The sequence below is a fragment of the Photinus pyralis genome, unplaced genomic scaffold (assembly GCF_008802855.1).
Source record: "Photinus pyralis isolate 1611_PpyrPB1 unplaced genomic scaffold, Ppyr1.3 Ppyr1.4_LG8, whole genome shotgun sequence".
In the NCBI taxonomy this organism is placed as follows: domain Eukaryota; kingdom Metazoa; phylum Arthropoda; class Insecta; order Coleoptera; family Lampyridae; genus Photinus; species Photinus pyralis.
Window position 1 is genome coordinate 6,607,819 of NW_022170819.1, and position 12,992 is coordinate 6,620,810.

Here is a 12,992-nt window from a genome sequence, read left to right on the forward strand (position 1 = left end):
CTGTCTGTCCATCTATCTGTCCGTGTGAACGATAACTTTGTTTAGAAATGTTCGATCGCTTTTACATCTCCGTTAGTTATGAACTGAATTGCATGAAATTCAATATGGGCATAGCTTTAGCCATATAATACGCAATGCCAAAAGTTGATCGAATCGATTCAAAATTCACAGTGCCCTTTTCGCATCTCGACCATTTATAAACCGAATTGCAAACTTTTTTACTTATAAAAGTATTTAAACGAAATTTGATACATAGGCACTTGGGATAAAGGAAAATCAAACGCCAATTTCAAAATTTGGTTTTGCGCATGCGCAGTGCCAACTTTTTTATTTATGGAAGAATTTAAGTGAAATTTGATATTTAGGCGCTTGGAACAAAGGAAAATCTAACATTAGTTTCAAAATTTAGGTTTGCGCATGCGCAGTTCCAACTTTCTTATTTAGAAAAGCATTGAAATGAAATTCTTCTCATAAACTGAAATTGAAGTCGCACGTCAAAAATGGATTGCCCATGTGGAACGCTATCTTTCATATTTGTGGCCGGATTTTTACGATTTTAATAGAAGTTGCATCTTACAAATGGGAAATGAATGCAAGTGGAAATGCGCTTTATGTAAATCGTTTACGATTACTTTTTAACTTGCTTCCTTTCCTACTTTTAGCCTCTGTTATACACTTTCTTCTAGTATGTGTTTTCTGACGACCTATTTCTATTTCTGCGTTATTTATTATACTAGTTTTTAAGTTCACCCATCTTTCCTCTATACCCTCTATTCCTGTGATCACAGATATATTTGATTTTTTACCAGTCTTATTTCCTCAGATTTTAACATCTCTAAATTCCATTTGTGACTAGTTTTCATTCGGTCTTTTGAATTTCAGGTCATATATACCTAGCGCCAAATTATGGTCACTGTCGACATTTGGCCCTGTAAAAGCTCTGCCTCCGAGGATGATTAAACCATGTGTTGCATACCACGAATTGGTGCTGCGTGTAAAATTCCACCAGTCGATTTCCTCTTTAATCCTTTCGTCAACCCGAAAAGGTCCCACCATAATCCCATCATTCCCTTCTCTCACTACCGCATTCCGGTTTTGCATTATAATTAAATTGTTTTCTCCCTTAAGATTACGAAAAACCTCATCATCGTCCTAACTAGTACCATTGTTTAAATAAATACTAGTACCTAGTTGGTAAATAATCTTCACCATCCTGTTTGGTTAAGTATCTATACTGACTCCTCGTCGATTTAAAATTTTTAAATCCCCAAGTATTGCTTCATTTGTCTAGAAATCGAGACTTGATGAGGGTGCACCTATTCTTTTTGTTAAATGATTTGCTTACAGGCGTCATTAGCAACCCTGTCCTGTAAAATTGAATAAAAATCTCGTAAAATATCCCGAGTATAGAAGTTTGGTGGTGTATCAAGCGATTTTTCTTAATTGTTTAAGCCTACAGTCTTAACTAACAAACCCTATCCTATAACTTTGAATAAAAATATACCTAGTTAGGTTAATGTAAAAAGTGGTGGATCATATATTTCTTTTATGTGGTATTAAATTTGGCATCTCCCGACTTTTACCTTTTCTAATAATAATAATATAATAATATTTATTCCTCAATATAATAACATGATTTACAATAAAACAGAAAATTAAACTTGGTAAATAAATCACATTGAGAAATATTGTGGGTCCCATACACAACGTCCGTGGTGAGACCTCCCTCGTGTATTGCATATTATAGGTATACCCGCGAAAAGAGAATTAGAGCCAGTCAATTATAATAACAAAAACCAACAATATAATAATAATGAATAAAGCTGAAAAGATTACGGATTACATTTACTAGCAGTCTTTAAAATTTGAGTTGAGCTGGGAATAAAATAACTTGTAAACTACGATCATAAAATAACTTAAAAATAATTTCAGAGAATCCAAAAAGAAAAGCATAATTATATAAAACATAAAAAATCATGAGAACTATTTACGAAGCCACATAAAAACTAATCCGCAAAACTAAAAAAATCATCCTCAATGTTTTCCGTAGCCAACAAGGGTTTTTTAAGTTGCAATAAAAATACATTGAGATTACTTTTGTTGTCAATTTTAGGAGAAACGAGATTGTAAAGTCGCGGTGCATTACACGAATAAAATTGTTGATGCAGAGTTAACTTTGAACGAGATATTGTAGCTGGTAAAGTATGTCTTAGATTATGCTGCTTATCAAAATTGCAAAAGTTATTACTGCTTCTAATATAAAAAAGTCTCAATACCTTGAAAACGTACATATGTCGTAAAGGTAGAATTTTTAACTTTTGCAAAATTGGCCATGAGTGTGTCATTTTACTATTTCTAGTAATTACCCTTATATACCCTTAGATATTTAAATGTCTAAAATATTTACGAAAATCATATCAAAACCAATTTCGGATTGAGCAATTTCTATGAAATTAGACATTTGGAAGATTCCCTAAAAGTTTGCCATGTAAATAATTTGGAAAGTATTCGGGCTTGGCTTAGGAATTCGATTAGATTGATGTAATGGATTTTTAATGCTTACCTACGTTTAAATATTTATTAAGATTATTATGCAAAAATGCCCATATAAAGAATAAGCTATTAATACAAATTGAGATTGACCTCCTAAACCTAAAGGAAATCAATTTACGTGATTATTCAACTGGCGTTCCACTTAAATATTAAAATAAATAAGCCGATTTAATTATTAATCAAACGTAGGTAGGTAGGTTTTACAGATTTTTCCTTTGAAGCACGCGTCCTCGCAGCATGTGTTGAAAGGATGTGGGCAATCGGCTGGCGTTACGCACGTTGTCGGATTGGGAAATATGCGTTTGTAACTGCGACATTCCTCGGCGGAAGGGTTTCCTAACGCTGGACATCCTGAAAGGGAAACACCTTTGAGGGTGTGCACATTATTTACATCTTTAACTTACTGTTTTTTGATGGTTGCGATACACACGGAGCGGAGGTGGATGTAGTTTCTGTTCGTAATTTAACATGCGTTAGTTATTGCACTCAATCAATTAATCAATTAGTAAGTGATTAGTACGTTCGTTTATTTTAATTAATAAAGTTTCAAATTAACAAACTAATTAAAGTTAGGCGGTCACAGCCGGCTTGCAAATGTGAGTTTCCAAAATGTAATGGTAGCAACACTTGTGTCGTACGGAAAATGTCTTGCAATCCGTGTCAAACTCGCACTCCACCAGCTCTCCAAGGGATGATCTATAATCCTCGTCGTCATTATCCTCTGGACAATGCCATTCTAAAACCCAAAAATGAATGTACGCGCCCTCTATTAGTCAAGCCGGTTCCCTACGTTATACATTTCAGGCATCCTTCACTAGGTGACCCTTTTCAAGTAGGAAATCTATACTTGCCTTTAGTTGAAGTCGACGTGTTCACTACGACTGTTACAGGACCCTGCGGTTTAGGGGTAGGTTTGACGACGATACTCGGGCGCGTTACCGGTGGATACGGAACGGGGTAAAATGGTCCCGGGTAAATAATAGGGTAGGGCCTCGGCGGTGGAAGCGGCGGGTAGTAATTACAGCATCCTCCACAATTGTAGGGCATTCCGCAGGGCTGCTGGTATTGAGGACACGCAATTTGGCAAATAATAAACAAGTGGGCCGGTACCACTAGTACTAAAAAGCACAATATGCCGGAACCGCGCATTTTCTATTACGGGAGCTTAGCTCGGGAATAATCTAACTAAATAATACTACTTTTTTTGTTAGTCCGAAGGGGTTATCGTAGTGTGAACTCTTCTATCTTCGAGGATTCCAAAATTGTTTCAAGGGTCGACGGACTTGGAAGCTGGTGTAGATAATTCTCAAGATAAATGTAGAAGAGATTTATATTCATGAAAGATCTCGCTGCGACTCTGTGATCCAGACGCGGCATAGTTTTCAATTACTTCCGTTATCATTAAGGAGTTGTATTAATATCGAGAATCAATAGATGTCGCCCTCGCGCAAATTCACAAGTGAAATTATATGGAAACTGCTCAGAGAGGGCGACGTGAACAGTGTCGTTCACCATATCACTACTAGAAGCCGCCACTGTTCGGTTTCGGGATTTCTAAAACAGTAGCTTAGGCCACCTCTTGGTGAAACTAGAAAATGACAAAAACATTGGCCCGTATGAATAAAAATAAGCAAATGCTTATACTTGCAAAATTCAAAGTAAATACTCATAACTGCCCCTTCATACTGGTCTGCTTAGCAGCGCTGCATTGCGTCCTGTCCTTCTGCTTAGAATCGCTGCTCAGTCGCCCAGTGCGAAGGAGCACTTACGAGTATTTACTTTGAATTTTGCAAGTATAAGCATTTGCTTATTTTTATTCATACGGGCCATTGTATTTATTTAAGCTTCAATTTCACTATAAACACCCGAAAATGCATGATTTAGATGCCTTATGTGTCAATGTGAGAATTACCTCACCTATCGCCGAATTATCAGTTGTTTCCCCTATTTTAAACAATTTTGCGCTTTAATTATTTAGTATAAATGTGGAAAGTGTAACCGGACGGGTAAATGTACACTGTTTTCTTTAGGAATCACTTACCTATTCAGTGTTTTAAAAATCTTGCAAAATTCGTAGACTACATTTACGTTTTTTCTATTAAATTTAAATTAAAAAAGTGGCCCAGGTGGGAAAACATCTCCTGTTTTAGATGAATCAAAATTTCCAGAGCGGTTTTTGATTTCATCCCCCACGTGAATTTGTGTATCAACTCGCTCAACAAAGGACAGTGGTTTGAGATCGCCGTGAAACCCACCACCAAAAAAATTGCCCCCAACCCCTTTCTCATACAGTGTAATTTACGTTTTTCGTTTCTCGAGCAAATTCAATAACGTAACCTTCACATATTTTTGCGTGGCCCACTTTTATAAATCTGTAGCAAATTTTGAGTGGTTAATGGTAAAGGGTGACACCGCGGGAGGTATACTCCACAGGGCTATAATATATAAGTTATACTGTTACCGGAGGCCCAAGATACTGGAAGTTATTATTTTTAATCGTCTTCTCTTTATTTTATACTTAGTGGGCGCAATTTTAGCTAATAGCTTTGTTTATTCAATTATTGGAAGGCGCTATTATGGCCACTTTTTCCGTCCGAGGTATACTAACAGTTGTCAAGATATTTAGTTCATTTTTTTGCATTCGGTAGCTAATAGCTCTAGCACCTCAACCAAGAAAAATCTTGGTGATTAATGTTTAGTAAAAATTACCAAAAAAGGTTTGCAAATAGTTTCTAGCAAAATTTAAAAAAAAATGGTATTTCCTACCATAGGCTTTCAATCGGCTTCTAAGGTTTTCGAGCTCAAAGAATGTGTCTCAAAAGAGCTTTAGTATAGGACTGTGCGAACTTAAAAAGAACATCAAAATTTTGAATATTTGAAGAGAAGATAATTTTTGTAGGTTCATAAAAGAAAATTTTAAGGGAATGCGTAATGTTCATCAACAAATTCTGAGAACATTCCTAAGACTTTTTTAAAAATAATGTCCGTGGTTGCGAAGAAAGTTTTCATAATATCTATTTAATAGGAAATACTTATTACAATAGATGTGGTTAATTTCCAAAAAGGATTTTTTATAGGATCTTCAAGGACTTTAAAGACGATTCCTTAAAAAAGATTTGGTTAGGGCTTTGTGTAAAGAAATAACTGGGAATATTTACAAAAACCTCCCTAACGAGATGTCTAAAACTGTGTACCTATAAGCAAATTCTGGAGTAGTTTTTCAAAAAGACTTCTAGAAACGGCCTTCGTTTTCAAGAAACCGTTATAAGAAGGATTTTACTTGTGTCTTCAGTGCAGTCTCGATAGCATCTGGTTGCCCTGCTTCAGCAGCCCCATGTTTTTTAGCTTCTGATGCGCTGCCTCGGGGGGTTTTTAGGTTATCCAGTATCATGTGCTTCTGGGGTAGTTTTTTTTTTGTTTTTTCTTGGTACGTATGAGTCCCACGAGTACGGTAGAAAGAAATGTTCACACGTGTACAAGGCGTGCTCCGAGGTTTAGGGGCTTTAGTCGCTGATTCAGCCACGCACCCCCTCATCTGACCCTTAGGATTTAGGTTATTTGCTGAGGTTGTCTCCTCTTGGTCCGGACGGTAAAGCCGAGACCCCCCGCACGATCCTGAGCTCTCCTAATTCGTCATGGTTGACGCACGTGGAACACATGTCGACACCGTTTAACTCCCTGCAATCCCTTGGCCGCGATACTACAGCCGGGCGGGGTAGCTGGTCTGCGATGTTGTCTCTGGTTGCTATCAGCTCTTGTTTCATAAGCGACGAGCATCCTTATCCCTAGCATTAACCAATGCGCCACTTACACCCATTCACTTAAGCCGTTCCCCTATCCGTCACCTGGTGACGCGTCTAGTAGGGTGCCACCCCTCAGGAAGATTTCCTTCACGAGCTTTAGGGCGACTTTTAAAATGGTACCTAAAGTTTGGGAAAAATTTTCTAGGCAGGATTTGATGAACATTTGGTACACCTTTTCAGGGCCATCTTAAGAATTAATCTTTCATATATTTTTAGGAGTAAATCTTTAAGAACGCTTTTAAGATGATCCCGAATGTTGGGGCGAGGTTCTCCCTTGCTGCATTTTCGTAAAAAGTTTAAAGACTGCTAGAATTTGGGAAGAGAAAGATTCTTATGAAGATTCCTAATCAGAATTCTAATAACAGTCTGGTGAGATTTCGAAAGAGTACGTTTGCACTCATGAAAACTTTGGCTATGGTAGTATAAGCAATCAAGGTTTGTATCCTATCTATATCAAAAAGTAATATACAGGGTGGAAATGTTGCCTAAAACTCTGAATATATCTTCAATAGGTTTTTTTTAAAGAAGATTTTTTATCGTATCGAAAATTATTAAAGTTTCCTACCAATCTACGTACTTTAAATTTGTGGTCAGTGGCGTACTTCTGCATGGTCAACGGGGGCATACTTTCTTTAATGGTAACTACTAGTTTTCGGTACAGATTATTAAAGGGCACCTTTTTTAGGGAACTTTTACTTTCAAAACATTAAAAGTGAACTTTTGCGCTCTTGGTGTCTGTCTGTTTGTCACAAAGGCTCCGGAACTATATAGATTTACTTATACATTTTAAATGATTTGCGATACAATAAATTGCTTTGATATAACTAACAAAAGAATAACGATTTTTTTAACGCAAAGTAGTGAAATTATAAAATTAACACAACTCTTCTACTAAATTTGATTATGTAACATGATAAGTTTTTTTATGTTGGATTATCCAAAAAAGTGTACTCTTTAAGAACATGTAACTAAGACTAGTAATTGTCATTCAAAAAATATACCCCCTCCTTTACCTTGCAAAAGCACCCCACTGACCACAAATTTAAAGTACGTAGATTGGTAGCAAACTTTTTATAATTTTAGACACTATAACAAACCAAAAATACTTTACGTGGTGCTTTTTGAAGTCAATGTAGGTAATAATTTTTGAATAAAGTGGAAGAACATTTGCCTTGCGGACGGTTTTTGCTTTGAGATATTGACCAAAATGCAACAGTTCTTCTCAAGCGTGGTCGCATTTCGTTAAGAAGCTCCATTTTTAAGAAAGAAAAACAACAAATGTGGTCTTCAGGTTTCCACATGTAAAGCAATATCAGCATTGACTTCCTTTTCTGATTCTGGTGTCTTAGATTGTTTCTGATTGGTCGTCTATTTTGTCAGATAATCTAATGAAGAGTGATGTGAATGCCAGTTGAACCGTTCAACTCGACTTGTTGTTCGGCGTGCAAGGTTATTGACAAATTCCTTGAACTCTGACCGGCGCCAAAACTGATATGGTACAGTGAGCTGCATATGTTTACCACTGGATAATTTGTCTTATTATTAATTAGAGAGGGTTAACCTGAGGTGATTCGTGGAGTCTAAAAAAAAAAAAGTTGAATAGGAGGAATTTAGACTGTAATTTAAATATGCACGTGCAAAGTTAACCTTCGATCCTTGTTGCTGCTCGGAAAGCTAATTTTATCTGGGTCTTTGTCGAAACCGCCATAAAGATTGTCCAAATTGTTGAACCTGGAAGTTTTATCTAACTAGGCTACGTTCATTTCCTCACATTAGAAACGAAAGATAAATTTATTTGAACGTTGCATAATTTCGACTGGTGCTAGCCGGTTTTGAGACCAGTACCGCACGTTTTGGACGGTATTAAAAAAACACTTTTTTGGCCACTTATTTATTATGGAATAAATACTGCGTTAAATTACAAGACTGTTGCTACTGTAGTCGGTCAAGGCCTAAAAGATGAAGATTTGTGGTTGAGGTTGAGTTTTCCTCACCTTCTTAATATTGTGGTTGCGGCGTTGGTTGTTGCTGTGGCTGCTGTTGTGGCGCTTGCTGTTGCTGCTGGTTGGTTTGAGCTCCACAGCCTCTGTTGTATCCCGCGTAACATCCGTTGTTAAATCCGATTGGGTTGTTGTAGATTTGACCATTAGGCGACCATTCACAACATCCCGGATAACCCTGGCAGTACGGGTTGCACACCTGGCCCTGGTAATAATTCTGTTGTTGCTGCTGGGGTTGCACGAACTGTTGGTAGTATTGCTGCTGTTGCTGTAGGAATGGGTTTTGCATGTATTGCTGCAGGTACGGCTGATACTGGTTGTAGTAACAATTTTCTGGACACATTTGTGTTACCATTTGTTGTCCACCGCAGCAGTTGGATTGCGCATAGATAGGAACGCACACGGCGTTACCTACGAGAAGCAAACACAAAACACCAACGCGCAACATTGTCGAGCAAAGTCGTAATGATAATAAGAACCGTGCATAGATTTGACTGTTAATTTGTACAAATTTCGGTCATTTTTAGGTTATCACGTAATGAACTTAAGGCCTGGTTACGCAATGACCACTACGTTACTATTTGAATTAGCGTTTGTAAAATTGTTCTATCTATTTCTAATTACATTTGATGTTCAAATACGATTTTGAAAATATTTTTAAATTCCTGATAACCTTCTAGAGAGTGATAAGAATCATTCAACACTGCAACCGTATTTGACACACTTTGTGAAGCAAACTAGGGCGAAAATGTCGCATCTTTGGGTGCTGTGCTTGTTACTAACGGGAGTTTGTGCATTCACTTACGATGTTCAACAAAAGTTAAACAGTTGCATTAACAACTGCTTACAGTCGCTACCAACTCAGGATTGCGGTACCTGCGTACAACCTCCACCATCACCTCCACCACCACCAGGATGTTACTGCCCTAACTCGCAACCTACCGGATGGTGCTGCGTACCGCCGCCCCTGAACCCCGGCTGGATTCCGCGCCCCGGTATACAACCACCATTCCTTTGGCCAGGAATACCGAACCAGCCGCCACCGGTCGAACCAGAACAGCCCGAGCTCGAGCCAAATCAGTCTACCGAAACTCCGGTGACGCCCAGCATCCAGCAACCGCCGCCGATCAGACCCTGGATTCCGAACTACCCAATTCCCAACTATCCTCCAGTCTACCCCAATCCGAACTTCCCACCTTATCCATACAACCCACATCTACCGGAGACAAATCGTCCCATTCCAAATTTCCCAACTTGGCCCAACAATCCCGGACCTGGTTTTCCCCCTCAGCAGTGCTGCTCAAATTCCCAGGCGATACAAGGGTGCGTCATCTGTTTTCCGTACAGACCGCCGCCGCTATCGCCGGTCGGTTGCAACCCTCTCTGTTTCGGCAACGTGCAGTGTTGCAACAGTTGGGATGGTACAATCAGAAGGGAAGCGAAAACGGCCGGTAATGAATAGATGCCGTAGTTTAATTTTTTAGCCTAGTTAATGCTTAAATTACTCAAATAAATATTACTATAGAGGAAATGATATTTATGTTCCCCAATGCGATTCGAATTCTACCCCATTTTGCTATCTAAGTTCAGAAGATGGAGGAAATCCTTTCGGAAGACCTTCGTAGCCACCACGTTAACGCATCTAAAATTAAACAAAAATTCGGACGTTGATAACAATTAGGCAATGAGCCACGAGTCGAAATTATGTCTTAACGTCGATAAAGCTATCGGTTTCGAATATTGATTTAATTATCTTCGAATGACCTCATTAAGTTTAGTAAATCAACACTAATTACAAAGGTATCAAAGTTGCAAACGGGAAATTAATGAGTATTTTATTTCCTGAATGTATGACAATTATTTGTGTACACTATTAATCATAATCCGAAGATAAAACGATGGGGTGCGCTCCATTCGCAATCATTCAAGATTTTGCAGTTAGCGCAAAATGTTTCCTGAAAAGGTTCTCGTCTGTACGGTTTTAGTCGTTATTGCTACAGTGAGTGCTGAAAGGCATTATGTTGTAAACAAGGGGTGCAATACGTGTACGAAAAGGGGTCCGCCTTCTTGCAGACAGTGGTGCATAATCACAGTGAACGTGGGTTGTTGTTTGCAGCGTCGATATGTTTGCTGTAGCTACAGAGGTACGTACAAATTAATATATTTTGTGACATCCCCATTAACTTTTGCGTTTTAGAAAAGCTGGGAGTTTGTCCCGTAGCCCAGCCGTCCTGCCCCAAGCCGTACCCTTACCATGCAACTAGGGTGTTCGAGTGCCACCACGACTTCCATTGCCCTCTAGGTTACAAGTGCTGCTCGGACTGTTGTTTTACGCACAAAATTTGCAAGCAGATGCATTCGGCCACACCAACTTCAGCCCCATGGCCCAAACCTTCAGTTTTCACAAAACCGACAACCAGCACAACGAACTCGACGACTACAACCACCACCACCACCACCATCACGCCACCGACAACAACCCTGTCCACAACCACGCAATTTATTATCGAAGTACCCGAAGTCGAGGACGAAACAGTGACTGTAACTCAAGACAGACAGCCAACGACGCTTCCAAATCCGACCGTTGAAGAAGGTAGCGGGTACGGCATCAACGACTTGGAAGAACCACACGCCGCTTTGGTTCAAGGATTCTTGGACGATGAAGACTTTCTGCACTAACAATTTGACACCTAAGGCATTGGGACCGGTGCGTTTTTTCTCGAAGACTGAATAAGTTAATTGTACAGATTAAAGAACCTTCAATACTAAACTTGCTTACTTTAATAAACTAAACCCATGCTTTCCAAAAGTTGGACATCGACAAATTGCATGCGCTCTTAATCACGCCATCAGAGAAAGCAATTAACTTTCTTCAGAAGAGAAATTTGTTACGTATGTCAATTTCGCACAGCCTTTTGCGTTTATGATTCTGACACAAGTAAAGCTCATTTTAGGTGATTCAATTTTAGTGACACTATGACTCCGTTGACTTAAATTTCAAAAAGTATTTCAAAATCGACAGTACTTACTTGCGTACTGACTGCGTAATAGTTATTTACATAAAAGTCCGGAAAATGATACATTACTGGCGATGAAATATTGAATTTGACTTTAATTTACGAGTCAGGTAATGTCATTTTACTGACGAGTTTTATATTAAATTTTACCCGAAATCGTATTTTAATATAAAATTTCAATTTTCATATAGAACTTTTTGTTAATGTCAATCTGTCAGTGATGACAGGAGCCATTATAGACATTTGGAAATGTCAAAAATGCGGCCTGTAAAGTGACGGTGCGGCCGGTAAAGTGACAAGTGCGGCCAGTAAAGTGACGAGCGGCAGGAAACGTAGTCTTCTCTGCCTCTGTCATGGAAACTAAAATTTCCTGACAGAAAGTAGGCATGAAAATGAAGGTTTCAGGACGATTTTGGGTAAAAATGATTTAAATTTTGATCGAGCGAATGGTGAACTTTAATATCTTCAAAAAGTTGATTTTTTCAAATAAAACATGCGGTATTTTTTTGCACTTAATGTCGAACAAATTCTTCATCGATCAATTTATTACATTCCCTATACTTACCCATCTTCGGTTTTATTTCAGATTTTATAAAATTGTGACTGTTATGCTTAAGGTCTTGAAATAATGCGAAAAAATGCAGGGTGTTCTATTTAAAATAAGAAAGTTGCGATTGCTCAGAAAAAATAAATGTTGCTTGATGCGTTGATGTGTAGGAAATATTTAATTAAAAAAAGTACCGACCCAATTTAGTACATCAGTAGTGGCCTTTGGAAGGGTGCAACTTTTGGAAAGCCCCAAATATTTTTGGGTCTTTGATTGATGTTTAAAGGGCTCACCAAAATTACCCTCTCGCCGTTTTGGTATTTACGTTTTTTTTTCAGAAATATCGACCTTATTTAGTACAGTCATGCCATTTGGAGGGATGTGGCGGTGTAGTACATACGAAGCGCCAAATATTTTTGTTTCTTCAACTGATTGTGTTTATAGGGCTCACGCATCAACCCTACAGATGCGCATGCAGATGTACATCCTCTCCGTTTTGATATTACGTATTTTTTTAAACGAAAAATCAATCTTATTTACAGTTGGAGGGGTGCAACTTTTTCGAAGACCCAAATATTTTTGCCATGTCCTTTGTACGAGTGTAAATTTTGTGAAGCGCCAAATATTTCTGTTTTTTTGAATAATTGTGTTTAAATAGGGTTCACGATCAACCCTATAAATGCGCATGCGGATATACACCCTTTCCGTTTTGGTACTTTGTATTTTTTTAAGGAAAAATCGACCTTTATTGGTACAGTCCGTGTGTCCTTTAGAGGGGAACAACACTTACATATTTTTGTTTCTTGGCCTGATTATGTTTAAAAAGCTCACCATCAATCCTATAAATGCACATCCGAAATTACACTTTCACGGTTTTGATTTTATTTAATTTTTTTCAGAAAAATCGACCTTATTTAGTTACAGTTATGCCATTTGGAGGGGCGTAACTTTTACTAAGCGCCAAATATTTCTTGTTTCTTTGACTGATTCTGTTTAAAGAGCTTATGACCAACCTATAAATGCACAACCAAAGTAACACCCTCGTCGTTTAGACATTAACGGGGGGGGGGGG

The 12,992-nt window shown here is 38.2% G+C and overlaps 4 protein-coding genes across 6 annotated transcripts; 2 read left to right on the top strand and 2 right to left on the bottom strand.

Annotated features, from left to right (window-relative positions):
- Nucleotides 1–2,126: 2,126 nt before the first annotated feature.
- LOC116179303 (protein PRRC2A-like) lies at nucleotides 2,127–3,730 on the bottom strand. 3 transcript variants are annotated; one of them, XM_031499062.1, is made up of 3 exons: nucleotides 3,405–3,730; nucleotides 2,958–3,289; nucleotides 2,132–2,904 (listed from the first exon to the last, which is right to left on the bottom strand). In XM_031499062.1, exons 1-2 carry the CDS (start codon nucleotides 3,700–3,702, stop codon nucleotides 3,123–3,125), a joined length of 465 nt encoding a protein of 154 aa, XP_031354922.1. In that variant the 5' UTR covers nucleotides 3,703–3,730; the 3' UTR covers nucleotides 2,132–2,904; nucleotides 2,958–3,122. The 3 variants fall into 3 exon arrangements, with proteins under 3 accessions (XP_031354921.1, XP_031354922.1, XP_031354920.1); XM_031499060.1 differs by having other exon boundaries at nucleotides 2,133–2,904; nucleotides 2,958–3,005; XM_031499061.1 differs by lacking the exon at nucleotides 2,958–3,289 and having other exon boundaries at nucleotides 2,127–2,904.
- Nucleotides 3,731–8,354: 4,624 nt separating this feature from the next.
- On the bottom strand, nucleotides 8,355–8,711 carry LOC116178341 (PH domain-containing protein DDB_G0275795-like). The gene has a single exon (XM_031497810.1). It carries the CDS (start codon nucleotides 8,709–8,711, stop codon nucleotides 8,355–8,357), a length of 357 nt encoding a protein of 118 aa, XP_031353670.1.
- A 393-nt stretch (nucleotides 8,712–9,104) lies between these two features.
- Nucleotides 9,105–9,818, top strand: LOC116178342 (proline-rich receptor-like protein kinase PERK2). Its single transcript, XM_031497811.1, has one exon. The coding sequence runs from the start codon at nucleotides 9,105–9,107 to the stop codon at nucleotides 9,816–9,818; it is 714 nt and encodes a 237-aa protein (XP_031353671.1).
- A 486-nt stretch (nucleotides 9,819–10,304) lies between these two features.
- LOC116179610 lies at nucleotides 10,305–11,110 on the top strand. The gene is made up of 2 exons (XM_031499413.1): nucleotides 10,305–10,500; nucleotides 10,554–11,110. The coding sequence occupies exons 1-2, from the start codon at nucleotides 10,305–10,307 to the stop codon at nucleotides 11,033–11,035; spliced, it is 678 nt and encodes a 225-aa protein (XP_031355273.1). The 3' UTR covers nucleotides 11,036–11,110.
- Nucleotides 11,111–12,992: the final 1,882 nt, after the last annotated feature.

Excerpts from the sequence above, each read along its gene's own strand:
- LOC116179303 (XM_031499060.1), bottom strand. The coding sequence starts at position 3,702 with ATGCGCGGTTCCGGCATATTGTGCTTTTTAGTACTAGTGGTACCGGCC. Across the intron at positions 3,006-3,404 it reads CACGTCGACTTCAACTAAAG|AAACTACATCCACCTCCGCT; the intron begins GCAAGTATAGAT and ends AATTACGAACAG. Across the intron at positions 2,905-2,957 it reads ATCGCAACCATCAAAAAACA|GATGTCCAGCGTTAGGAAAC; the intron begins GTAAGTTAAAGA and ends TTTCCCTTTCAG.
- LOC116178341 (XM_031497810.1), bottom strand. The coding sequence starts at position 8,711 with ATGGTAACACAAATGTGTCCAGAAAATTGTTACTACAACCAGTATCAG.
- LOC116178342 (XM_031497811.1), top strand. The coding sequence starts at position 9,105 with ATGTCGCATCTTTGGGTGCTGTGCTTGTTACTAACGGGAGTTTGTGCA.
- LOC116179610 (XM_031499413.1), top strand. The coding sequence starts at position 10,305 with ATGTTTCCTGAAAAGGTTCTCGTCTGTACGGTTTTAGTCGTTATTGCT. Across the intron at positions 10,501-10,553 it reads TGTTTGCTGTAGCTACAGAG|AAAAGCTGGGAGTTTGTCCC; the intron begins GTACGTACAAAT and ends TTTGCGTTTTAG.